This window comes from Coregonus lavaretus (assembly GCF_964263955.1).
Source record: "Coregonus lavaretus genome assembly, chromosome: 19".
Lineage (NCBI taxonomy): Eukaryota > Metazoa > Chordata > Actinopteri > Salmoniformes > Salmonidae > Coregonus > Coregonus lavaretus.
In genome coordinates this window covers 20,014,552-20,039,655 of record NC_140006.1, presented here as the reverse complement: position 1 = coordinate 20,039,655, position 25,104 = coordinate 20,014,552, and the positions used below count along the sequence as shown (strand labels likewise).

Below are 25,104 nucleotides of genomic sequence, written 5' to 3'. Positions count from 1 at the left end.
TATTACATTTACATAAGTATTCAAACCCTTTACTCAGTACTTTTTTGAAGTACCTTTGGCAGCGATTATAGCCTCAAGTCTTCTTGGGTATGACGCTACAAGCTTGGCACACCTGTATTTCTTCCATTCTTCTCTGCAGATCCCCTCAAGCTCTGTCCGGTTGGATGGGGAGTGTCGCTGCACAGCTATTTTCAGGTCTCTCCAGAGATGTTCAATCGGGTTCAAGTCCAGGTTTTCATCAAGGATCTCTCTGTACTTTGCTCCGTTCATCTTTCCCTCGATCCTGACTAGTCTCCCAGTCCCTGCTACTGAAAAACATCCCCACAGCATGATGCTGCCACCATCATGCTTCACCGTACAGATGGTGCCAGGTTTCCTACAGATGTGACGCTTGGCATTCAGGCCAAGATTTGCCTTTCCAAATCATGTCTAATCAATTGAATTTATCACAGGTGGACTCCAAACAAGTTGTAGAAACATCTCAAGGATGATCAATGGAAACAGGATGCACCGGAGCTCAATTTCGAGTCTCATAGCAAAGGGTCTGAATACTTATGCAAATAAGGTATTTTTTTCCTTTTTTTATTTTTGCAAAAATGTCTAAAAACCTGTTTTCACTTTGTCATTATGGGGAATTGTGTGTAGATTGATGAGGAAAATATTTTAATTTAATCAATTTTAGAATAAGACTGTAACGTAACAAAATGTGGAAAAAGTCAAGGGGTCTGAATACTTTCCGAATGCACTGTATCAGTTATCCTGTTAGAGCTTTTGTGCCAAATCCACTGCGCTGTTTCAGGTGCAGTGTTTTTGGTCATCTTGCAGCAGTGTGTAAGAGGGAGATTCCAAGACGTGGGAAGTGTGCAAGAGGGCATGGGACAGAGGATTTTGTCGTTTTGGTGGATAAAGTTGTGTGTGTCAACTGTAGAGATGCTCATGTTGCTGGGTATCGGAAGTGTCCAGTGCGAGAGAAGCAGGTTGAAGTGGCCAGAGTTAGAATAGTGCAGAAGGTACTGTGGATCCCTTAGAATCCTGCCTGTGTGGTAGGCCTACAGAAGGTGTCGTATGTCGAGGCAGTGAAGAAAGTAGAGGAGGAGGGGTAAAGGGTGAGGGGAGGATCCCAGTAAGTAGTAGATTTTTGCCAGCACAGAGGGATAGGCCAATGAGTGATTTATGCTTCAGTAAGGTTGGCTTCTTAGCGTTCATAGCAATGGATATCAACTGTACCGCAGAAATGGAACGTAAACCACAGAAAATAGATGTTGTAGCAGCTGCAGAGAAGTATTTGGGTATACGAGATTTGACTTCAGAAGAGTTACAGGGTGTGTTGAGTGGTGGTGTCCCATCCTCCCAGGCCGTTGGCATGGTGCTGGACCAGATAGGGTCAAAATAGTGGAATGGGGTAGTGGATTTGTAATTTCTACATTTTAGTAATTTAGCAGACGCTCTTATCCAGAGCGACCTACAGTTAGTGAGTGCATACATTTTCATACTGCCCCCCCGTGGGAAACAAACCCACAACCCTGTAATGAGTTCAGGTGGCAGCTGCAGAGAAGTACTGTCCCTGGGTATATGAGATTTTACTGCAGAAGAGTTATAAGATGTTTTTGAGATTTTTATTTGTATGAAATAGTACTATATATAATATATACACTGAACAAAAATATAAACGCAACATGTAAAGTGTTGGTCCCATGTTTCATGAGCTTAAATAAAAGATCCCATACAATTTCCATATGCACAAAACTTTATTTCTCTCAAATTATGTGCACAAATTAGTTTACATCCTTGTTGGTGAGCATTTCTCTTTTGCCAAGATAATCAATCCACCTGACTGGTGTGGCATATCAAGAAGCTGATTAAACAGCATGATCATTACAAAGGTGCACCTTGTGCTGGAGACAATAAAAGGCCACTCTAAAATGTGAATTTTTTTGTCGCACAACACAATGCCACAGATGTCTCAAGTTTTGGGGGAGCTTGCAATTGGCATGCTGACTGCAGGAATGTCCACCACAGCTGTTGCCAGGTAATTTAATGTTAATTGTTCTACCATAAGCCACCTCCAACGTCGTTTTAGAGAATTTGACAGTACGTCCAACCGGCCTCACAACCACGCCCTCCAAGGACCTCCACATCCTGCTTCTTCACCTGCGGGATCGTCAGAGACCAGCCACCTGGACAACTGATGAAACTGTGGGTTTGTACAACCGAAGGATTTCTGCACAAACTGTCAGAAACCGTCTCAGGGAAGCTCATCTGTGTGCTCGTCATCCTCACCAGGGTCTTGACCTAATTGCAGTTCGGCGTCGTAGCTGACTTCAGTGGGCAAATGCTCACTTTTGATGGTCACTGGCACGTTGGAGAAGTGTGCTCTTCACGGATGAATCCCCGTTTCAACTGTACCAGGCAGATGGCAGATAGCGAGCGGTTTGCTGATGTCAACGTTGTGAACAGAGTGCCCCATTGTGGCGGTGGTGTTATGGTATGGACAGTCATAAACTACGGACAACGAACACAATTGCATTTTATCGATAGCAATTTGAATGCACAGAGAAACCGAAACGAGATCCTGATGTCACAAGGATCTGTACAAAATTCCTGGAAGCTGAAAATGTCTCAGTTCTTCCATGGCTTGCATATTCACCAGACATTTTGGAACTTGGTAGTGAGTGTTGCAACCGAGGACAGACCATTTTTACGCGCTACGCACTTCAGCACTCGCCAGTCCCGTTCTGTGAGCTTGTGTGGCCTACCACTTCGCGGCTGAGCTGTTGATGCTCCTAGATGTTTCCACTTCACAATAACAGCACTTACAGTTGACCAGAGCAGCTCTAGCATGGCAGACATTTGACCAACTGACTAGTTGGAAAGGTGGCATCCTATGACGGTGCCATGTTGAAAGTCACTGAGCTCTTCTGTAAGGACATTCTACTGCCAATGTTTGTCTATGGAGATTGCATGGCTGTGTGCTTAATTTTAAACACCTGTCAGCAACGGGTGGGGCTGAAATAGCCGAATCCACTAATTTGAAGGAGTGTCCACATACTTTTATATATATAGTGTAGCTAGTATTTGAAAAGTTGCTTATAGTCATTAGCTAGCTAGTTATTTACATGTCTCTATTTCAGGTTATATGACAACGATAGCTTGCTTGCCTTGCTATGTAGCTAGCTAAGTAATTGACCTCCATCTTTCATCATTTATATCAAAACAGCCAGTGACCTCCTGAAAGAGTTCCCTGAGCCAAAGAGCCTGCTGTTCACCACCATATCCCGGTCGCTTGGGGTATCCCACCTCTCCTAACACATCCAGTACAACTGCACAGACGATGGGGGAGTCAAGGTCAGAGAGACAAGCACTATGACTAATATAACACTGCTTAGATGCAGATGACGCCTCTTCCCAAAGGCTCGATCTCCACCTAATAATTATGTCACTGTTGCCATGTGTCTGTTTTCAGAGAGCTACTGTCACACTCCTCTGGCCCAGCAAGATGGAGGTGGAGGGCTTTGCCCTCACGATGGAGGGCTTTGCTCTCAATAAGATTGATGCAGAACGATATGCTGCAGCCGCTGCCTGTCACAAGCTGAGGGAAGGAAAGCCCTTTAATAAAACAATGCAAGAATTTCCTTCTGTCTTTTCTCACTTCTCCAGGTGATGGGTGTGCTTGGCCCAGACAATCAGGTGGCGAGGAGGAGAGTGGGACGAGGGCGAGGTCTACAGCTACCTTGGCAGACCCAGAGGAGAATTCAGACCTCTCCCAGGCTCTCTCCCTGTTCATACATCCTAAAGCTCTCCTGACCAGGGTCATCCAGGTGGCCACGTCCTACAACAGATTCGGGGTCAGTAACTATGTCTCTTAGGTCCAAGATGCGCCATAATACAGCCTTTCGTAACACTTGTTATAAGCTATCGTACAGCCTGTCTAACGCCCTGTCACTCATCTCTGAACTGCCATGCTAAAACACTGTCATTAACTCTCCTCTTCTCCACTACAGTAGCTGGTGCAGTACAAGACGGTGGGCGGTAAGGTGAAGAGATGTGAGCTTACCATGCGATGGCCAGAGGAGATGATATTCGTGGCCTCTGCTATTCACAGAGTGGCAGAGAGGAGAGCTGCTGCACTGGCCTGTCTCAAACTGAAAGTGAGGACAGAGGAAATAACACAGAGAATTACTGATGCATTGACGTGTTAGATTATGTTTTCCCTCCTGTATTCCAATACCAGGGTTGTGTTCATTAGAGCACGGAACAGAACATTTTAGCATCGGAAAACGAAAATGAGAGTTTCTTACTGCATAGTCCAGATAGTCCCTCCGTGATTCATTCCGTTTTCGTCTGTTTGGTGCCTAATGAACCCTATCCAGGAAATGGAGCTGCTTGATGAGGCCAACCAACCTCTGACCCATGCTACGTACAACAAGGAGGTGATGCGGGAGATGGGGTAGAGAGACAGACTGCCCTGTCCCCTGGAGATACTTGGAGCACAGCGTCAGAGAATACCTCACACAAGTCAGTTATCCTGAATCATTACCACTGGAAATACATACTGTGTAGCTAACGTCATTAGCCAGGAATTTAGTTTCGCCTCATCATAGCCTCTGGGGTTGTGTTTACGTATTGTCTTGAATTGCCAAGTACCCAGTGGCAGCTGTTGGAGGAAGAGGATGAGAGAAGCCAGCAAAGGTTTAACCAGCAGGACAAAGAGGAGGAAGAGGACCTCGTCACAGATGCCATCACAGGCAGGTCATACCGGCCCCTCTCTATCCAGGAGGCCGAGCAGCTGAGCGACGACCTACAGGAGGAGTGGGAGACGGCGGGGCCTGAGGTTGGAGCTCCCAGTCGATGCCCACCGGGAACATGTGCTGTCAGCGGGGGAGTCCTCCAGGGTCATAGTGGTTGCTGGGGAGACGGTGCGGCAAGACGACATGTATCCCGCGCTTCCTGCTGGAGGGACTTGTACGGGGCGTGCAGGGGGGATTGAGTTCCGGGCTCTTCGCTGCTGGCCATGGCAGAACACTGAACATTCCTGTCTTGCAGGAAATCATGCACAGAACGAGCAGTATGGCTGGTGGCATTGTCATGCTGGAGGGTCATGTCAGGATGAGCCTGCAGGAAGGGTACCACATGAGGAAGGAGGATTTCTTCCCTGTAACGCACAGCGTTGAGATTGCCTGCAATGAAAACAAGCTCAGTCCGATGATGCTGTGACACACCGCCCCAGACCATGACGGACCCTCCACCTCCAAATCGATCCCGCTCCAGAGTACAGGCCTCGGTGTAACGCTCATTCCTTCGACGATAAACGCGAATCCGACCATCATCCCTGGTGAGACAAAACCACAACTTGTCAGTGAAGAGCACTTTTTGCCAGTCCTGTCTGGTCCAGCGACGGTGGGTTTGTGCCCATAAGCGACGTTGTTGCCGGTGATGTCTGGTGAGGACCTGCCTTACAACAGGCCTACAAGCCCTCAGTCCAGCCTCTCTCAGCCTATTGTGGACAGTCTGAGCACTGATGGAGGGATTGTGCGTTCCTGGTGTAACTCGGGCAGTTGTTGTTGCCATCCTGTACCTGTCCCGCAGGTGTGATGTTCGGATGTACCGATCCTGTGCAGGTGTTGTTACACGTGGTCTGCCACTGCGAGGACGATCAGCTGTCCATCCTGCGAGGATGATCAGCTGTCCGGCCTACGGACATTGCAATTGATTGCCCTGGCCACATCTGCAGTCCTCATGCCTCCTTGCAGCATGCCTAAGGCACGTTCACGCAGATGAGCAGGGACCCTGGGCATCTTTCTTTTGGTGTCAGTAGAAAGGCCTCTTTAGTGTCCTAAGTTTTCAGAACTGTGACCTTAATTGCCTACCGTCTGTAAGCTGTTAGTGTCTTAACGACCGTTCCACAGGTGCATGTTCATTAATTGTTTATGGTTCATTGAACAAGCATGGGAAAACCCTTTACAATGAAGATCTGTGAAGTTATTTGGATTTTTACATATTATCTTTGAAAGACAGGGTCCTGAAAAAGGGATGTTTCTTTTTTTGTTGAGTTTATGTGTTTGTGTTCATACATTGACTTTTTTTTATGTCCTATGTTTAGAAGGATGATGCCCCACCAGACCTGGAATTAGTAGATCATGTGATAGAGCATATCCACAGACAGGGAGAGCCAGGTAACCAACGCTTCACCACTCTGATAGCTTTACTCTACTTTCCCCTCATCACTCCATGTCTTTTAAGCTAAGCCCTGAGTCGACTGATAGTTGATTGATTTATTGATGATTTCTCTCTCCAGGTGCAGTGCTGTGTTTCCTACCAGGGTGGCAGGACATTAAGGCCGTCCAGAAGAGACTAGAGGAGAAATCAACCTTCCGCTCTGATCCTACCATGTAAGGACTGGAATAAGGGGTCTATGACTTTTGAGTTGTCTTTAGTTTCTGTCCTGCTTGCCTGTTCACAACATGCTACCTGTATAATTTCTGGTCAGGTCACATGGTTAGGAATGAATCCTGGCCTTAAAGTGCACAAGGAAAGATCGTACGACTGCACTAGAATAAAATAATGTTCCTGATCCCCTTCCCCTCTATCTTTCCCCAGTATGACTCCAGTATGAAGTAATGTCTCTGTTTCCCCTTATGTCGGTGTGCGACCAGCAGGCCGTGTTCCAGCGCCCCCCAGAGGGCCGGATGAAGATCGTCCTGGCCACCAACATAGCTGAGACCTCCATCACCATCGACGACATCGTTCACGTAGTAAACGCGGGCTCTCAGAAGGAGCAGAACTACGACACACAGACCAAGGTAGGTGACGGTCACTTCTGGCACTGTCACAGTGAATACATAATACAGCCATAGCCATTAATGCAGAAACCGTATCTTAAAGCAGGACAGTAGTGCTCTGTCTCCTAAAAAAAAACCTGTTCACATTGAAGTTGTGTATATGGAAAACATTCCTCATATTTAGCTGCCAAGCAAACCCAACTGGTGATTGACTACAATATACCAGTGTGGTGTTGCAAACCTCTTTGTCTTGCTGGTCCCCCGGTGTCATGTCTAGACACAGTCTGGATCTCCCGCTCCAACATCACTCAGCGCAGAGGGGGAGCTGGGCGATGCCAGCCCGGACACGCCTACCACCTGTTCCCACGGCAACGCCTGGAATCCATGACTACCTTCCCCATGCATGAGATCCTACACACCCCTCTGGGGAGCCTGGTGGTACAGGCCAAGATCCACAGCCCCCACTGCAAGGTGAGGGGATGGGGCAGAGCAATAATGGAGATATAGAGGTGCATGGGCTAGTCAATGTAATTGTTGTGAGGTCTCTGCACATTGTCACATGTATTGATGTTCTCTTGGTGGGTCTCTCCAGGCAGTCAATTTCCTGTCCCAGGTGTTGGACAGTCCAAAGCGAGAGGCTGTGTCAGATGCTGTTCGCAACCTGCAAGAGACTGGTGAGACTCTCTAAAGATCTGAGTTCACTTTTAGCATCCAGACTGTTTCAGTTGATATTGTTTTAGTAGTTGCTCAAATGGATTGAGATCATTCAACAGGGAAAGTATTATTGTCTGTTATTACTGTGTTGTCTATGATTTTGTTCTTAGTACTCCTGTCTCTCCTCCCTCTCCTCTCCCTAGGTGTTCTGGACAAGACAGAGGCCCTGACTCCCCTGGGGGTGAGAGGGCCTGTGTGTCCTGTGACCCGCGCCTGGGGAAGGTGTTGGTGCTAGCTGCTCTGTTCCACTGTGTCCTGCCCCAACTGTCAGTCACACCAGAGACCCCGTCCACATCAGCATGCAGAACAGAGCCCTGGTCTCCAAAGTCAGACACTGGCTCAGTCCACGTCCACCTGGGCTGTCATTGTTCAATTTAACTTACATAACATGATGAACTGCAAAGTTCCCATTTCTATTTCAGTGGTTCACAACTTTTGTCACAGTGCTTACAGTTTAAATGTCTGCTGATGATTTCAACATTTACGTTTTCATAAAAACACTGGTTTCATTGTGGTTAGATTATTGATGTTTGGCAAATTTGACCCAAATCTAGTCTTTCTTTTCCCCCCTCCCTCCTCTCTGCCTCCCTTGCTCCCCCGCTCCATATTGCTCTCTCTCCGTCCCTCCAGGCTGATGCCCTGGGTGGCTCCAGCTACAGGGATTACCTGGTGTTGAGTAGAGCCGTGTTGGGCTGGACGAGTGTTCAGCAGGAGGAGGACAGAGACCAAACAGGACTACTTGGACAGGTACATACTGTCTGGAGCCAGCCTATGCTTCATCAACGGTGAAAGAGAGAGGGAGAGATGCACTCACACACATGGGGTAAATTCCTGGGTGTCATTGTATAGGGCCCTGAGTTTTCCTGACCATGTGACCTGACCAGGAAAAACTCAGTGCCCTAGTCATTGGTTCAATCAGTTATGGGGTTGACCCAGGTTTGTGTGTTAATCATTGATGTCTCCTGTGTTCCAGGTCTGATCTCCCAGTTCAGTGAGAACCTCCTTGAGGCTGGGCTGGTGGTGCGTTGAGCTGACTGCCAGAGATCTTCCTCTCTCTACAACCAACATAGCCACCAGGACAAGCTGGTGAAGGCCATGCTGCTGGCTGGACTATACCCCAACCTCATACAGGTACAGTGAGGGAAAAAAGTATTTGATCCCCTGCTGATTTTGTACGTTTGCCCACTGACAAAGAAATGATCAGTCTATAATTTTAATGGTAGGTTTATTTGAACAGTGAGAGACAGAATAACAACAACAAAATCCAGAAAAATGCATGTCAAAAATGTTATAAATTGATTTGCATTTTAATGAGGGAAATAAGTATTTGACCCCCTCTCAATCAGAAAGATTTCTGGCTCCCAGGTGTCTTTTTACACAGGTAACGAGCTGAGATTAGGAGCACACTCTTAAAGGGAGTGCTCCTAATCTCAGTTTGTTACCTGTATAAAAGACACCTGTCCACAGAAGCAATCAATCAATCAGATTCCAAACTCTCCACCATGGCCAAGACCAAAGAGCTCTCCAAGGATGTCAGGGACAAGATTGTAGACCTACACAAAGCTGGAATGGGCTACAAGACCATCGCCAAGCAGCTTGGTGAGAAGGTGACAACAGTTGGTGCGACTATTCGCAAATGGAAGAAACACAAAAGAACTGTCAATCTACCTCGGCCTGGGGCTCCATGCAAGATCTCACCTCGTGGAGTTGCAATGATCATGAGAACGGTGAGGAATCAGCCCAGAACTAGACGGGAGGATCTTGTCAATGATCTCAAGGCAGCTGGGACCATAGTCACCAAGAAAACAATTGGTAACACACTACGCCGTGAAGGACTGAAATCCTGCAGCGCCCGCAAGGTCCCCCTGCTCAAGAAAGCACATATACAGGGCCGTCTGAAGTTTGCCAATGAACATCTGAATGATTCAGAGGAGAACTGGGTGAAAGTGTTGTGGTCAGATGAGACCAAAATCGAGCTCTTTGGCATCAACTCAACTCGCCGTATTTGGAGGAGGAGGAATGATGCCTATGACCCCAAGAACACCATCCCCACCGTCAAACATGGAGGTGGAAACATTATGCTTTGGGGGTGTTTTTCTGCTAAGGGGACAGGACAACCTCACTGCATCAAAGGGACGATGGATGGGGCCATGTACCGTCAAATCTTGGGTGAAAACCTCCTTTCCTCAGCCAGGGCATTGAAAATGGGTCGTGGATGGGTATTCCAGCATGACAATGACCCAAAACACACAGCCAAGGCAACAAAGGAGTGGCTCAAGAAGCAGAACATTAAGGTCCTGGAGTGGCCTAGCCAGTGTCCAGACCTTAATCCCATAGAAAATCTGTGGAGGGAGCTGAAGGTTGGAGTTGCCAAACGTCAGCCTCGACCTTAATGACTTGTAGAAGATCTGCAAAGAGGAGTGGAACAAAATCCCTCCTGAGATGTGTGCAAACCTGGTGGCCAACTACAAGAAACGTCTGACCTCTGTGATTGCCAACAAGGGTTTTGCCACCAAGTACTAAGTCATGTTTTGCAGAGGGGTCAAATACTTATTTACATTTTAGTCATTTAGCAGACACTCTTATCCAGAGCGACATACAGTTAGTGAGTGCATACATTTTTCATACTGGCCCCCCGTGGGAATCGAACCTACAACCCTGGCGTTGCAAGCACCATGCTCTACCAACTGAGCTACTGGAGGCCATTGTTATTTCCCTCATTAAAATGCAAATCAATTTATAACATTTTTTACATGCGTTTTTCTGGATTGTTTTGTTGTTATTCTGTCTCTCACTGTTCAAATAAACCTACCATTACAATTATAGACTGATCATGTCTTTGTCAGTGGGCAAACGTACAAAATCAGCAGGGGATCAAATACTTATTTCCCTCACTGTAAATAAAAAACAAGAAAACTGTGCCGTCTGGTTTGTTTAATATAAGCAATTTAAAAAGATTTTTACTTTTGATACTTAAGTATATTTTTGCAATTACATTTACTGTTAATACTTACGTATATTTTAAACCAAATACTTTTAGACTTTTACTCAAGTAGTAGTTTACTGGGTGACTTTCAGTTTTACTCAAGTCATTTCCTATGAAGGTATCTTTACTTTTACTCAAGTATGACAATTGGGTACTTTTTCCACCACTGCCAAACAGATTAAATAACAAATATTGTATATCTAGCAAGCTATGTTTACTAGCAAACAGTGAGGAGAAACAATAATACAACAATATACCATTTTAAATCTCTAAAACTGAAGCTGGTTTTACTATAAAAAATATTTGTTTAAGCGTGCCTGATAGACATGTCTGTAGGTAGATACTGTCTGCCTACCTACCTAGGCAGACATGGTCTGGTCACTGTGCAAAGGTTGAGGGTTATGCCATATTTATATTAGGCTAGATATTGTTGTAAATGCAACCTCTATGCCTGTTGATGTTATGCTGGCACAGTTCAACTGTTGTTCAAACTACAACAGAGTAATTTATTTAATTTGTTTGTCTTAGACAATACCGTGGAGCCTGACTTCTTCCTGGAGTGGATTCTAGACACAAACAGAATTACTTTGCCTGTGTCTCATTGCAGCAGAACCGTATCCCGTGAACTGTATCCCTCTCCAGGGATTAGACATTATTCTGGATTTCAAGCAGATGACTCGTGAGGAGCTGAATGGCAGTTTGATCATCACAACACTCCTCCCACAGCTTTACAAGTATTCCCTAAACTTTACTACACTGATCATACTGTATGTTTCTTTGTGAATGGTAATTTCTTTATGACCAGCTCTTAGCTACAGATTGTTACACCAGATAATGTGATTTAACCAAAAATGTTTGGTATCCATGTGAGTTACAGGATAAGTACTGTTTGGTGTAGCACAGAGAATTTTCGACCAACCTTAGCGATTCCGTCTTCGTCCTCGATGTGTGTCCAGTTGCAGGGGGTCAGTTTGAATTTAGAAAATGCTCCATTACTCTTTTTGCTCCATTAAGTAATCCAACAATGTATAAACTGCCATCTTGTCTATTTCAAGTCTTCTCTCATTAAACGAGACCGGTCTCTGTCATCATGCAGCACTTTGGGGTGGACACCCACCTGTCTCGATCAATGAGAAGACTTGAAATAGACAAGATGTCGGCAAAAACCTTTGGGTAAATCACATTATCTGGTGTAACAAGCTGTAGCTACAGTTCTCTGCACTTGCGTGTCTCTACACATGAGACACACTGAAGTGTACTACACTGTTCACACAAAGAAATGTTGTATATTACTTTTACCATATAATATTCTTGTTAAATACCCAGTTCTCTAGAGTTTGCATTAAATAGCGTACACTCCCCTGTATTTTAGATTTGGACAAATAAACATTCTTTGGATATCTGAATGTCTAACATTTGTTTGATGCTACAGAGCCCTGTACAGCTTATATAAATATATTCTGTGAATCCATAAAGGCAGACCAATTTCAAAGATTGATAGAAAATATCCACATTTATTTTATGGTGGTTCTACAGGGCTCGCCAACCCTGTTCCTGGAGAGCTACTGTCCAGTAGGTTTTCACTCCAACACTGATCTAGCACACCTGATTCTAATAATTAGCTGGTTGATAAGCTGAACCAGGTTAGTTACAACTGGAGCAAAAACCTACAGGAGGGTAGCTCTCCAGGAACAGGGTTAGAGACCTCTGTTCTACATGGTCTTATGCTGAACCATACTAGCTGCGTTTACACAGGCAGCGCAATTCTGTGTTCGGCGTGGTGGGCTGGGGAAGCTGAGACTTTGTGCTTATGGCGAATGTGCTCTAACTTTTGCCACCTCAATTTCCTTCACCCTTAAAGGGCACTCCAGGAACTCAGGATCATGATCCCCACCACAATTGCAACAACATCGTCCTTCTACACACTGTTCTTCAGTATCCTCTGTTCGTCTGCACACACTTGAAACATAGCCAAATCCTTTACAATTTTTACACTGCAGTGGTTTGGGGACGAAAGCTCTTACGGCATATCTTACATAACCAAGCTTCACATGCGTAGGTAATTGCTCTTTTTCAAAAAACAACAGGACCGACAGACTTTCTTCTTTTTTTCCATTCCCCCAGCGGGTCAGACGCCGGGCACCAACCACACCAGGAATTCTCTTCAGGTATTCAACCTGAACATTCGTCGTCACCCCTGAGATGACTCCTTTGACCGGTGCTCTACTCCGAAGTTCAAAACACAAAACTTCTGTTGTCCGGATTCTTTTGAGGCCCACTGCAATCTTCCTCTGCTCGTCAGAAATACAATTAATCAAAATAAGACCACTTCTGGTCACCCTGACAGACTCCACTTTTCCAAGCGCATACATCACCATTTTCGACACCTCAAACGGGTTTCCCACATATGCATCCTTACTCAACAACTGCATCCCAACAAGAAGCGAATCATTATCATTTCCACACGTATCCTCCACTCCAATTTTAGACTATTTCCTTTTTATTCCAGTTTTTGATATTACTGTTGTCCATCCAGAACATTAGTCTTCACCAAATTTTCTCGATGTACTGCTTAATTCGAACTCATTAACCACTTCCACCATCATCCTCTCCCAACCTCGGTATCTGCATGTCACGGAATCTGCCGAGGCTGCTCCTCCTCCTTGCTCGGGCAGGTTTCGGCGGTCGTCGTCCCCGGAGTACTAGCTGCCACCGTTGTATGTTTCTATGTTCGTTTGCTTTTGTCTGATTGTTGTACACCTGTGGTTAGTTAGCGTTGATTATGTGTCCTATAAGTTCTCGTTTTGTTAGTCATGTGTTGTGTGTTATTGAGCGTCCTGTCTACGTGTCGGTATTGGTTTTCCCTCCTTGTATGTTAGGAGAGGTTTTCGCACTTTCTGTGCGCTTATGTATTTTTCCTGTTTGTTTACGCCTGTGTGCGTATCGCTCGTCTCCGGGCACTTTTGCTCGTATTTCACCACTAAAGACTGTTGTACGAAGCTTCTGTGTCCTGCGCCTGATTCCCGCACCATCCACATACAGCACACCTTGACAGAATAACACACCAAGATGGAATCAGCAGGAACAGCACTAGCATCCGAGTACCTGGAGGAGCGCGTCCGCGAGCAGAACGAACAGATCAACCGCATCGGGACCGCCCTTCAGGACGTAATAAACACTCTCCACCGCTGGGAGAACAGAGGGGCACCCACATCTCCCCCTACCTTGCCATCACCATTGGCCAGTCCGCCCATCCAAGCTCCGGAACCCAGTGGGATTCGGCTCTCGCTCCCGAGGGCGTATGATGGTACCGCTGCCGGGTGTCAGGGGTTCCTCCTGCAGGTGGAACTATACCTGGCCACCGTACACCCGGTGCCCTCGGGACACGAGAGCGTTTCCGCCCTCATCTCCTGTCTCACCGGCAAGGCGTTGGAGTGGGCCAACGCCGAATGGAGGAGGATAGACGCCGCCACGATTACATACGCGGAGTTCTCCCGCCGCTTCAGGGCTGTGTTCGACCATCCACCTGAGGGGAAAGCGGCGGGGGAGCGTCTATTCTACCTCCGGCAGGGGAGGAGGAGCGCCCAGGAATTTGCACTGGAGTTCCGGACTCTAGCAGCTGACGCAGGGTGGAATGAGCGGGCCCTCATCGATCATTATCGTTGTAGTCTTCGGGAGGACGTCCGTCGAGAGCTGGCCTGCAGGGATACTAGTCTCACGTTCGACCAGTTGGTGGACATGTCCATCCGGCTGGACACCCTGCTGGCCACCCGCGGACGTTCCGAGTGGGGTTCGTCCATTCCACCATCCAGCACCTCCGAGCCGAGCCCTATGGAGCTCGGGGGTGCTGGCGCTAGAGAGAAGAGGGGAAGGAGCACGAGGGGGGCCATCCCCTGCACCAACAGTGGCCGTGGAGGACACACCGCGGCCAGGTGTTGGGGAGGGTCTCCTAGGGGAGAGGACGGCAGGCCCTGCACTGGGGAGTCCTTCCAGGTGAGTAGGCGTCCCACTTACCCAGAGCTCTCTGTTGTGCACTTCTGTATACCTGTGCGATTTCCACAGGTTGCACCTCATTCCCAGCATAAGGCGCTAGTAGATTCAGGCGCAGCTGGGAATTTTGTTGATCGTAAATTTTGTTTAGAGTTAGGGATTCCCCTACTTCCTGTTGACATCCCATTTCCTGTTCATGCCCTAGATAGCCGTCCGTTGGGATCCGGGTTGATCAGGGAAGTCACAGCGCCACTTAGGATGTGTACGCAGGGGGGTCATGAGGAGACTATCCAGCTATATCTTATCGACTCTCCTGCGTATCCGGTGGTGCTGGGTATTCCCTGGTTGAGTACCCATGATCCCTCTATTTCGTGGCAAGAGAGGGCTCTTAAGGAGTGGTCTGCCCAGTGTGAGAGGAGATGTTTGGGTGTTTCCGTGGGGGCGACCTCGGTGGAGAGTCCAAACCAGGTGTCCTCACTGCGCATTCCCACTGAATATGAGGATTTGGCACTTGTGTTTAGTAAATCGAGGGCGACGCGTTTGCCTCCTCATAGACAGGGGGATTGTGCGATAGACCTCCAGGCAGGAGCAGCGCTTCCGCGGAGCCATGTGTATCCTCTGTCCCAAGAGGAGAAGCGGGCTATGGAGACTTACATAGCCGAATCTCTAAGACAAGGATACATACGGCCCTCCACTTCTCCTGCGTCCTCGAGCTTCTTTTTTGTGAAGAAAAAGGATGGAGGGTTGCGCCCGTGCATAGATTACCGTAGTCTCAATCAGATCACTGTGAAGTACAGTTATCCACTCCCTCTGATTGCGACCATGACGGAGTCATTGCACGGAGCCCGTTTCTTCACGAAACTGGATCTCAGGAGCGCGTATAACTTGGTGCGCATTAGGGAGGGCGATGAATGGAAAACGGCATTTAGTACCACCTCGGGTCATTACGAGTATCTCGTCATGCCATACGGGTTGATGAATGCTCCTTCAGTCTTCCAATCCTTCGTGGATGAAATTTTCAGGGACATGCAGGGGCAGGGTGTGGTCGTGTACATAGATGACATCCTGGTTTACTCGCCTACCCGAGAAGAGCATGTAGCCCTGGTGCGTCGTGTGTTGGGTAGGCTGTTGGAGCACGACCTGTATGTCAAGGCAGAGAAATGTCTGTTTTTCTAGGAGTCGGTCTCCTTTCTGGGTTATCAGTTGTCCGCGTCAGGGGTGAAGATGGAGGTTGACCGGGTGTCAGCCGTGCGTAATTGGCAAACCCCAACCACCGTGAAAGAGGTGCAGCGGTTCTTGGGTTTTGCGAATTACTACCGGAGGTTTATCCGGGGTTTTGGACAGGTAGCAGCTCCCATAACGTCTCTTCTGAAGGGGGGTCCGGTGCGATTGCAGTGGTCAGCGGAGGCGGACAGGGCATTTGGGAGACTGAAGGCCCTGTTTACCTCGGCTCCAGTGCTTGCGCATCCGGATCCCGCCTTACCATTCCAGGTAGAGGTAGACGCGTCTGAGGCCGGTATAGGGGCTGTGCTATCACAACGGTCCGGTACGCCACCTAAACTCCGCCCCTGTGCCTTCTACTCTAAGAAGCTCAGCCCGGCGGAGCGGAATTATGACGTAGGAGACAGGGAGCTGTTAGCCGTGGTTCAAGCCCTAAAGGTGTGGAGACATTGGCTTGAGGGGGCTCAACACCCTTTTCTCATTTTGACTGACCACCGTAACCTGGAGAACATTCGGGCAGCTAGGAGACTGAACCCTCGCCAGGCTCGGTGGAACATGTTTCTAACCCGGTTTGTATTTAAAATCACGTACATCCCTGGGTCCCAGAACGGTAAGGCAGACGCCCTGTCCCGGCGGTATGACACGGAGGAGAGGTCCGTTGAGCCCACTTCCATACTGCCGGAGTCTTGTCTAGTGGCACCGGTAGTGTGGGAGGTCGATGCTGAAATCGAGCGGGCGTTGCGTACCGACCCTAGCCCTCCACAGTGTCCGGTGGGTCGGACATACGTTCCGTTCGAGGTTCGGGATCGACTTATTTATTGGGCTCACACGTCACCCTCCTCTGGACATTCAGGTATTGGCCGGACAGTGCACTGCCTTAGCGCTAAGTACTGGTGGCCAACGTTAGCCAGGGATGTGAGGGTTTATGTCTCCTCCTGTTCGGTGTGCGCCCAGTGTAAGGCGCCCAGACATCTGCCCAGGGGTAAGTTACAACCCCTGCCCGTTCCACAACGACCCTGGTCTCACCTCTCGGTGGACTTTGTTACAGACCTTCCCCCCTCTCAGGGGAATACCACCATACTGGTCGTGGTGGATCGGTTCTCTAAAGCCTGTCGTCTTCTCCCAATGCCAGGTCTTCCCACTGCCTTGCAGACCGCTGAGGCACTATTCACCCACGTCTTCCGGCATTACAGGGTACCCGAGGATATAGTGTCTGATCGAGGTCCCCAGTTCACCTCCCGAGTCTGGAGAGCGTTCATGGAGCGCCTGGGGGTCTCGGTGAGCCTTACCTCGGGGTACCATCCGGAGAGTAATGGGCAGGTAGAACGTGTGAACCAGGATGTGGGTAGGTTTCTGAGGTCGTATTGCCAGGGCCGGCCGGAGGAGTGGGCGAGGTATATTCCCTGGGCAGAGATGGCCCAGAATTCTCTTCGCCACTCCTCCACCAACCTAACCCCTTTCCAATGTGTGTTGGGTTACCAGCCGGTTCTGGCACCGTGGCATCAGAGCCAGATCGAGGCCCCTGCGGTGGATGAGTGGGTAAGGCGCTCGGAGGAGACGTGGAACGCTGCACACGTCCATCTGCAGCGGGCCATCCGTCGTCAAAAAGCGAGCGCCGATCTCCACCGCAGTGAGGGGCCGGTGTACGCACCTGGAGATCGAGTCTGGCTCTCGACCAGAAACCTGCCCCTCTGCCTGCCCTGCCGGAAGCTGGGTCGGCGGTTTGTAGGGCCCTTTAAAGTCCTGAGGAGATTGAACGAGGTGTGTTACAGGTTACTACTACCTATTGAGTATAAGAATATTAACCCCTCGTTCCATGTGTCTCTTCTCAGGCCGGTGGTAGCTGGTCCACTCCAGGAAGGTGAGATAGCAGAGACTCCACCGCCCCCATTGGACATCGAGGGGGCTCCGGCGTACACAGTTCGGTCCATTTTGGATTCGAGACGTCGGATGGGGGGTCTCCAATATCTCGTGGAGTGCGAGGGGTACGGCCCGGAGGAGCGGTGCTGGGTGCCGAGGAGGGACATCCTAGACCCGTCTCTCCTGACTGAGTTCCACCGTAGTCACCCTACGCGCTCTGCACCGCGTCCTCCTGGTCGTCCCCGAGGCCGGGGTCGGCGCACGGTCAAGGGGGGGGTACTGTCACGGAATCTGCCGAGGCTGCTCCTCCTCCTTGCTCGGGCAGGTTTCGGCGGTCGTCGTCCCCGGAGTACTAGCTGCCACCGTTGTATGTTTCTATGTTAACCTGTGGTTAGTTAGCATTGATTATGTGTCCTATAAGTTCTCGTTTTGTTAGTCATGTGTTGTGTGTTATTGAGCGTCCTGTCTACGTGTCGGTATTGGTTTTCCCTCCTTGTATGTTAGGAGAGGTTTTCGCACTTTCTGTGCGCTTATGTATTTTTCCTGTTTGTTTACGCCTGTGTGCGTATCGCTCGTCTCCGGGCACTTTTGCTCGTATTTCACCACTAAAGACTGTTGTACGAAGCTTCTGTGTCCTGCGCCTGATTCCCGCACCATCCACATACAGCACACCTTGACACTGCATTTGCTATTAATGCCTGACTTTGTGGTTCAATGGTTTAAGGCACTGCATCGCAGCGCTAGCTGTGCCACTAGAGATCCTGGTTCAAATCCAGGCTCTGTTGTAGCCGGCCGTGACCGGGAGATCCATGGGGCGTTGCACAATTGGTCCAGGGTAGGGGAGGGAATGGCCGGCAGGGATGTAGCTCAGTTGGTAGAGCATGGCTTTTGCAACGCCAGAGTTGTGGGTTCGATTCCCACGGGGGGCCAGTATGAAAAATAAAATTAAAATAATGTATGCACTCACTAACTGTAAGTCGCTCTGGATAAGAGCGTCTGCTAAATGACTAAAAATGTAAAATTATGAGCAGACGAATACAAAGGAAGTCGAAACTTCCCAATCTGCTAGTTCTAGCTTGCGGTTTGGATAATGTTTATGATAAAAACATAATGTTGTTAATATAGTAATGACTATATGACATGGTGGAATTCCCCTTTAAGCTTGAAAAGCTTGTGAATGGCAAGTTGAATGGTTGCTTCCTGGGCTTAAAGGAGAATTGCCATATTCCATGTCTCCTGTAAAGCCAGATTCTGGTTCAGATCTTAGTCAGATATGACCGTACTGCAGAGCATGAGCAAATGGCTCAGCTTCAAAATGTTAGTGATCAATTTAGTGATACCTGAGCCCTGCCCGTACCCTAGTTATTGATGAAAAACAGGCCCTACTCAGCCCTAAGATGATGTATAATGTCGGGTAGCAGAGCTCTACTTTGCAGCCTGAATGGAGAATGTTTTATGTACAAACCAGTCCATGGGGGATATGAGCACAGATGAGACATATTTCACCGGATGTATAAATGTGAAGCATCCGCTTGACGTTTCCACTCACTACCAAATATGATAGAGAGAAAAAGCCCACTGGCCAGCAGTGGGAGAAGATGGAACAAGATGGATTTTGGCCAACATTCTGCTAATTTTCTCATCGATGAAACATTTGATCTCAATACAGTTTTCTGTTCCCAAAACTAGAATATGTTATGAACAGAGTGGACAAAGTTTTGTAGACTTTACCCTTTACAAAAGTTTTTAAAAATTGCGTTGTTTAGAAGGAGTGCAAACGCGAATCGAGTTATTGCAAACGCGCACTTCACAGAGGTGGCGTTCCCTGACGGAAATATACAGATGCATGCTACAACGCGCCAATAGGACCTCGCTAGCTCGTGCTTGGCTCATCCTTTCTTGATCTGCCCACTATTACTCATTTGTTCACGTTGAAAACGCAGGCTGTGGTCTATCTTGGTTTAGTTATAAAAATCTTTGATATGAGTGTTTTCACAGCTGCATAGATTCCGTTTGGACGGTAAGATGAAACGACTCAATATCGCCACCTCCCGGCCTTTAGGCTAGTGAAGGCGTTATTATTGTATTTGCCTCACTTTAAGTATACTTGTTTGTTTTCCTCCTCATGATCAATAATAGGCTTATTTATAATTATATTATTATTATACGAATACAGCATTAATTAACGTTGCATTAATTAACACGGTGCACAAAGGCTTTTTTTTTTACAATCTCGATCTCGGACCATTTTTATGAAGGCTGGTTTCCATCGGAGGTAAATAAAGGACGACCCAAGCTACTTCCTGTTTTGATATTTTTTTGGGGTGTTGTTTCGTTTCGCTATCGTAGCTAGGAGAGAGACAAGCCAGATAGCCAGCTACAATGAAACGCCATCACTTTACTAACAGGTAGGCTGTTAAAAAACAAGACTCACACAACTATCGACATAGCTACCGTTGTGCTTTGGAGGTTCTCAACTGTTGTTGTGGGATATGGCACTGAGCTCCGGCGGTTGGGGTAAAACGCCTGTGCCTGCCGCGTCCCAGGCTGTACATGGCGGGCCCGCGCTGGCTAACTGCAACACCGTTTTGATGTCGGTACGGGTGTCGGTTTGCCATTCGGGTATTCGACCGCTTTGCCTCCCTGGAGCTGGCGATGAGGCTCTCCGTCTTCAACTTAGCATGGACCCCAGCAAGGCTGGAGAGTTTCGGCTAGCACTGAGGGACAATAGCGGAAGCGGCCGTAGTGTGGTAAGAGACACTGCTCTGTAACGTCTAGCTCTACTGTATCTCCATGCAATAAAATGCACACACATTGGTCTGTTGGTTGGAGCATTATCCGTTTACAGAAAATACAGTTGTCATACTGAATTGGAATCTTGTTTAATCAAATACTACAGTAATCCCATTGGTGGGAAACGATGCCTTGTGATGATTACAGTTTACTTATCTGTTGTGTTTATCTGTACAAGGGAAGACAAAATGTTCTTTATGGCAGATTATTCCAGCATGTAAACAACTAAACATCAAAGTTAGCACATTGCCACTGGGGTTACAGTTTGTCCCTCTATAAGGTCAAGTAAGTCCATATCCATCAAGGCCACAAAGATAAGAGATCTAAGCAAATTATTCTCTATTTATTTATTTCTCTCTCTCCCAGTTCATTGCAGAGTTTGACCTGCGCTCTGTGCAGTATGAGGTCAAGTCCCCACGCCTTCACGAGATGCGCTTGGCCACGCCCCCTCACGACTGTGTCCGCTTCAACTTCCACTGCGACCGGGAGGCTGAACAGTGGGCCACCGTCGTGATGTCATCACTAAGAGAGGCACACAGAGGTCAGAGGGCATGGCTGTCTTTTTCCTCTATTAATCTGCTTGTTTAGATACATTCCTGTCTTGTTGTGTATTGGAAGAGTGTCCTCCTAGAACATCACTATGGCTAACACAATAGACTGCTCTGACATTTGACCATTCTCTCTCTCCCTCACTGTAGTTGCTGCAAATAGTTCCCCACATCCTATGGATGACCGACAGCAGCACACAGCAGCAGAAGCTCTAGAACAGCGCAGTACTGCCTCCTTACCACTCACTGGTGAGTACCCTCACCACACGATTCCCCCACTCTCTTTCTACCACATTTGCAAGACTACATAGGGTAAATTTTTCTATATGTAAGTAAGTGAACATGTTCTCTCTCTGAAGAGGAGCTGTGCTTGGAGCTTGCCCGGGCGATCGAGGCAGGTGACAGCCAGGCTGCTGCTCAACATGCGTCTGCTCTGGCTCGTCAGAAGGCAGTGCTCACTATCCAACTGTCTGAGAAGAGTTACACAGAAGGAGAGATAAGGTGAGAAGAAGTAACAGGCAGTAGCTTGGGAGTAGTCCAAAAGAACAAGGAGCATTTGTGCTAATGAAGTTTAATGTCTGTATTGCAGTTTGTCTGTGGCAGTGGAGGACATCTCCTCTTCCTGTTGCGTAACAGTGAAAGTATTTCCCCACATGACCGTCGCAGCACTCAAGCAGCAGGTCAGATGAACATTTATGTTGTCTCTGTTCGCTAGAATACTTGGGCTACATTCGCAAATGAAACCATCCACAAATATTTCTCTCCTCTGTCATTGCTCTCTCAGGTGTTTTTGGAGTATGGCTTTCACCCTCGCGTGCAGCGCTGGGTGATTGGACAATGCCTGTGCACAGAGCCTAGGTCCCTGGCCTCATATGGGATCCAGAGGGATGGGGATACGGCCTACCTCTACCTGGTCTCAGCTCGCCATGCCCGCCTCACCCGCCAGCTATTCCAGCAGGACCAGGAGGGTGCCCACCACACCCCTCCCCCACCCCCCAGCAATGGGCCTGTGTCCCAGGACTGGAGGGGCTACAGCACCCTGCCCTCCAGGCTCAGCCACAACACCCAGGGTAAGTTTACCTGCTGGCAGGCACTTACACGCATGCACACAGCAGCGCACATGCTCATACATGACTGAACTCCTTTTCCATTGTTGTGATTGGCTGTAGGGAGCATTGGAACTGGGGCCGAGAGGTTGGGTATGAGCGAGATCCGAGACGCCCTCAACCTGGAGACGCTGCAGCTAAACGATAAACCTGATAAGCCCAGCAAAGCCAGTAAAACACAGGTACAAACCAATGTTAAAATGTGTGTTCGACTGTTTTACACAAGATGATCGAGTTGAGCACCTACTCTTCCTTTACTTGATAGTTCCATGTAGCTAGTATACCACTGAACATAACAGAAAGAGTCCTACACTCACACACATCCCCTCTGTCCTTCTGATCTGCAGACAGAATGGGCGTGTCCCTCCTGCACCTTCATCAACAAGCCTACCCGACCAGGCTGTGAGATCTGCAGTACAGCCAGACCTGACTCACGCAAGCAAAGCAGCATACAACAGGTACTGTATCTATGGCATGCCTACAGACAGATGGCACACATCCCACTTTACACATCACCTGAATTCTCTCTTTAGTAAACTACAATATTTTCTTTATTCTCTGTCTTTGTGTTAAAGGAGAAAGGAAGAAGAGAGGAGCAGGGGGAGATCGGTGCATTGAGCAGTTGACTGCCTCAACCGTAACCTATACCAGAGCCTGGAAGACTGATCACTCACACACCAACTTACAGGTATAAACCCACCACCACTACTGGCATATTATGATGACAAACCTTCTCACAGCCTGACAGAGACTAGAGTTATATGGACGCTGTTTTGACGCTGCAGCACAGACATGGAACTCCACTTGCAGAGGCTCACAAAAGGAACTACCTGTATAGTCAATGAGAGCTGGCGTTTGACTCTCCTCTGTGGACATGAGTCAGCAACCTTTGCCTTGTGGCAGACTTATTATTTATTTTACATAGGGGATGGGGGAGTGGACTAGTCCAATATTTATTTCAGAGGGGTGGGTGGGTGGGACTTCCCTCATCCCTCTACCTGATATATCTCAGATGAGAGAATATTGTATATTTTGAAGTTGGCCAACTGTGAAAGTTGATACTTTGAAAGCTGGAAAATGCTGTTTTAAAACCTGGGCCTGTATTCACAAACAGTCTGAGTAGGAGTGCTGGCTGTCCCCTACAAAAACATATTGGTTGACCGAAAGTAGTCTGTTCTTTCGACCAATCGGTTGGTCAAAAAAAGAGTATTGGTCGACATACAGCCTATCGACCAAACAATCGACTAAATGTGGTCAGCCATACTAGGATCAGATTTGTCTTTTAGATCATAAATAAATAGACATGGGGGACCTGATCCTAGATCAGCACTCCTACTCTGAGACACTGAGGGGATTCCATTAATGCCCCGGGTGAACCGGGTAAGCGTTGATTGCGTTCATGTTGGAACCGAGCGCGAGTCAGGTGCCCCGTTTTGGCAGACTGTGACGTCGGCTCAAAACAAAAGTCATGTAGGTTAAGCATGTGGAGTAATGAGTAGGATTGTGTTTTCACATGCAAACATGATTGTGTGGATAAAAACACTATCCACCAATGAAAAAATATCTGTTCGAATTTAACTAATTATGTAAAAGAGATGCATCAGGCTGCCTTGTTGACAACATGATTACAGCAGATTACTGTTCGATTTGAGATTGGCGCTTCTCCCTCACCGCTTTTGCGATCGCCATAGCCCCGTGCACCACGGTTCAGCTGAATCGAGCACCCTCAGTGTGAGTACAGGCCCAGGTCTAGTCTGTCATTGGTTGGTGCCATATTGTTTGATAGGAGGGGAATTGCTTGCTAGGAGGCTGTGGAAGTGACAGGGTTTTAAAGTGCTTTTATTTTTATAACATTGTATTTAGTGTTTAACAGAATGTTTGGCAATATGAATGTTGCTGCGTAATGCGTTTCACCTACTTGCCATAAGTTTCTGTCTGAACTGTGATAGTGACAGATTGTTGTGAGAAACATGACTGTATAACATGGTGTTAGCTGAATAAACATAAGTGAATCAAGTTTGAGTTAAGTTTTTATTTGAGCATTTATAAATAATTTTTATATATATTTTTAAAAAACATTTAAAGCGAAGACTATTTTTTTAGGGGGTAGATCAGCTTAATATTGCAGATAGATTGTAACTTTCATCAATGTAATTGTCTGCATCACTTCCAATCCCCCATGTTTGTTTATTTACAGTGGGGAGAACAAGTATTTGATACACTGCCGATTTTGCAGGTTTTCCTACTTACAAAGCATGTAGAGGTCTGTACTTTTTATCATAGGTACACTTCAACGGTGAGAGACGGAATCTAAAACAAAAATCCAGAAAATCACATCGTATGATTAAGTAATTAATTTGCATTTTATTGCATGACGTAAGTATTTGATACATCAGAAATGCAGAACTTAATATTTGGTACAGAAACCTTTGTTTGCAATTACAGAGATCATACGTTTCCTGTAGGTCTTGACCAGGTTTGCACACACACTGCAGCAGGGATTTTGGCCCACTCCTCCATACAGACCTTCTCCAGATCCTTCAGGTTTCAGGGCTGTCGCTGGGCAATATGGACTTTCAGCTCCCTCCAAATATTTTCTATTGGGTTCAGGTCTGGAGACCGGCTAGGCCACTCCAGGACCTTGAGATGCTTCTTACGGAGCCACTCCTTAGTTGCCCTGGCTGTGTGTTTCAGGTCGTTGTCATGCTGGAAGACCCAGCCACGACCCATCTTCAATGCTCTTACTGAGGGAAGGAGGTTGTTGGCCAAGATCTCGCGATACATGGCCCCATCCATCCTCCCCTCAATACGGTGCAGTCGTCCTGTCCCCTTTGCAGAAAAGCATCCCCAAAGAATGATGTTTCCACCTCCATGCTTCACGGTTGGGATGGTGTTCTTGGGGTTGTACTCATCCTTCTTCTTCCTCCAAACACGGCGAGTGGAGTTTAGACCAAAAAGCTATATTTTTGTCTCATCAGACCACATGACCTTCTCCCATTCCTCCTCTGGATCATCCAGATGGTCATTGGCAAACTTCAGACGGGCCTGGACATGCGCTGGCTTGAGCAGGGGGACCTTGCATGCGCTGCAGGATTTTAATCCTTGAC

General features: G+C 47.7%; 1 protein-coding gene and 1 pseudogene across 2 annotated transcripts; both read left to right on the top strand.

Moving 5' to 3' along the window:
* Positions 1-3,496: 3,496 nt before the first annotated feature.
* Positions 3,497-11,104, top strand: LOC311146996 (ATP-dependent RNA helicase DHX30-like; annotated as a pseudogene). Its single transcript has 14 exons — positions 3,497-3,581; positions 3,658-3,845; positions 4,005-4,148; positions 4,371-4,554; positions 4,655-4,962; positions 6,101-6,173; positions 6,296-6,389; positions 6,609-6,831; positions 6,964-7,250; positions 7,372-7,453; positions 7,637-7,819; positions 8,124-8,278; positions 8,467-8,624; positions 11,087-11,104. The product of its transcript is annotated as an ATP-dependent RNA helicase DHX30-like (transcript).
* Positions 11,105-19,879: 8,775 nt separating this feature from the next.
* LOC311146648 (ranBP-type and C3HC4-type zinc finger-containing protein 1-like) lies at positions 19,880-24,013 on the top strand. Its single transcript, XM_084183180.1, has 9 exons — positions 19,880-20,300; positions 20,710-20,884; positions 21,042-21,140; positions 21,251-21,392; positions 21,481-21,571; positions 21,676-21,961; positions 22,061-22,179; positions 22,345-22,455; positions 22,573-24,013. Exons 1-9 carry the CDS (start codon positions 20,043-20,045, stop codon positions 22,621-22,623), a joined length of 1,332 nt encoding a protein of 443 aa, XP_084039306.1. The 5' UTR covers positions 19,880-20,042; the 3' UTR covers positions 22,624-24,013.
* The last annotated feature ends 1,091 nt before the right edge of the window (positions 24,014-25,104 follow it).

Bases quoted from the DNA above. Each gene is read 5' to 3' on its own strand.
- LOC311146648 (XM_084183180.1), top strand. From the start codon at position 20,043: ATGGCACTGAGCTCCGGCGGTTGGGGTAAAACGCCTGTGCCTGCCGCG. The intron at 20,301-20,709 runs GTAAGAGACACT...TCTCTCTCCCAG, and splicing joins GCGGAAGCGGCCGTAGTGTG to TTCATTGCAGAGTTTGACCT. The intron at 21,572-21,675 runs GTCAGATGAACA...TTGCTCTCTCAG, and splicing joins TCGCAGCACTCAAGCAGCAG to GTGTTTTTGGAGTATGGCTT.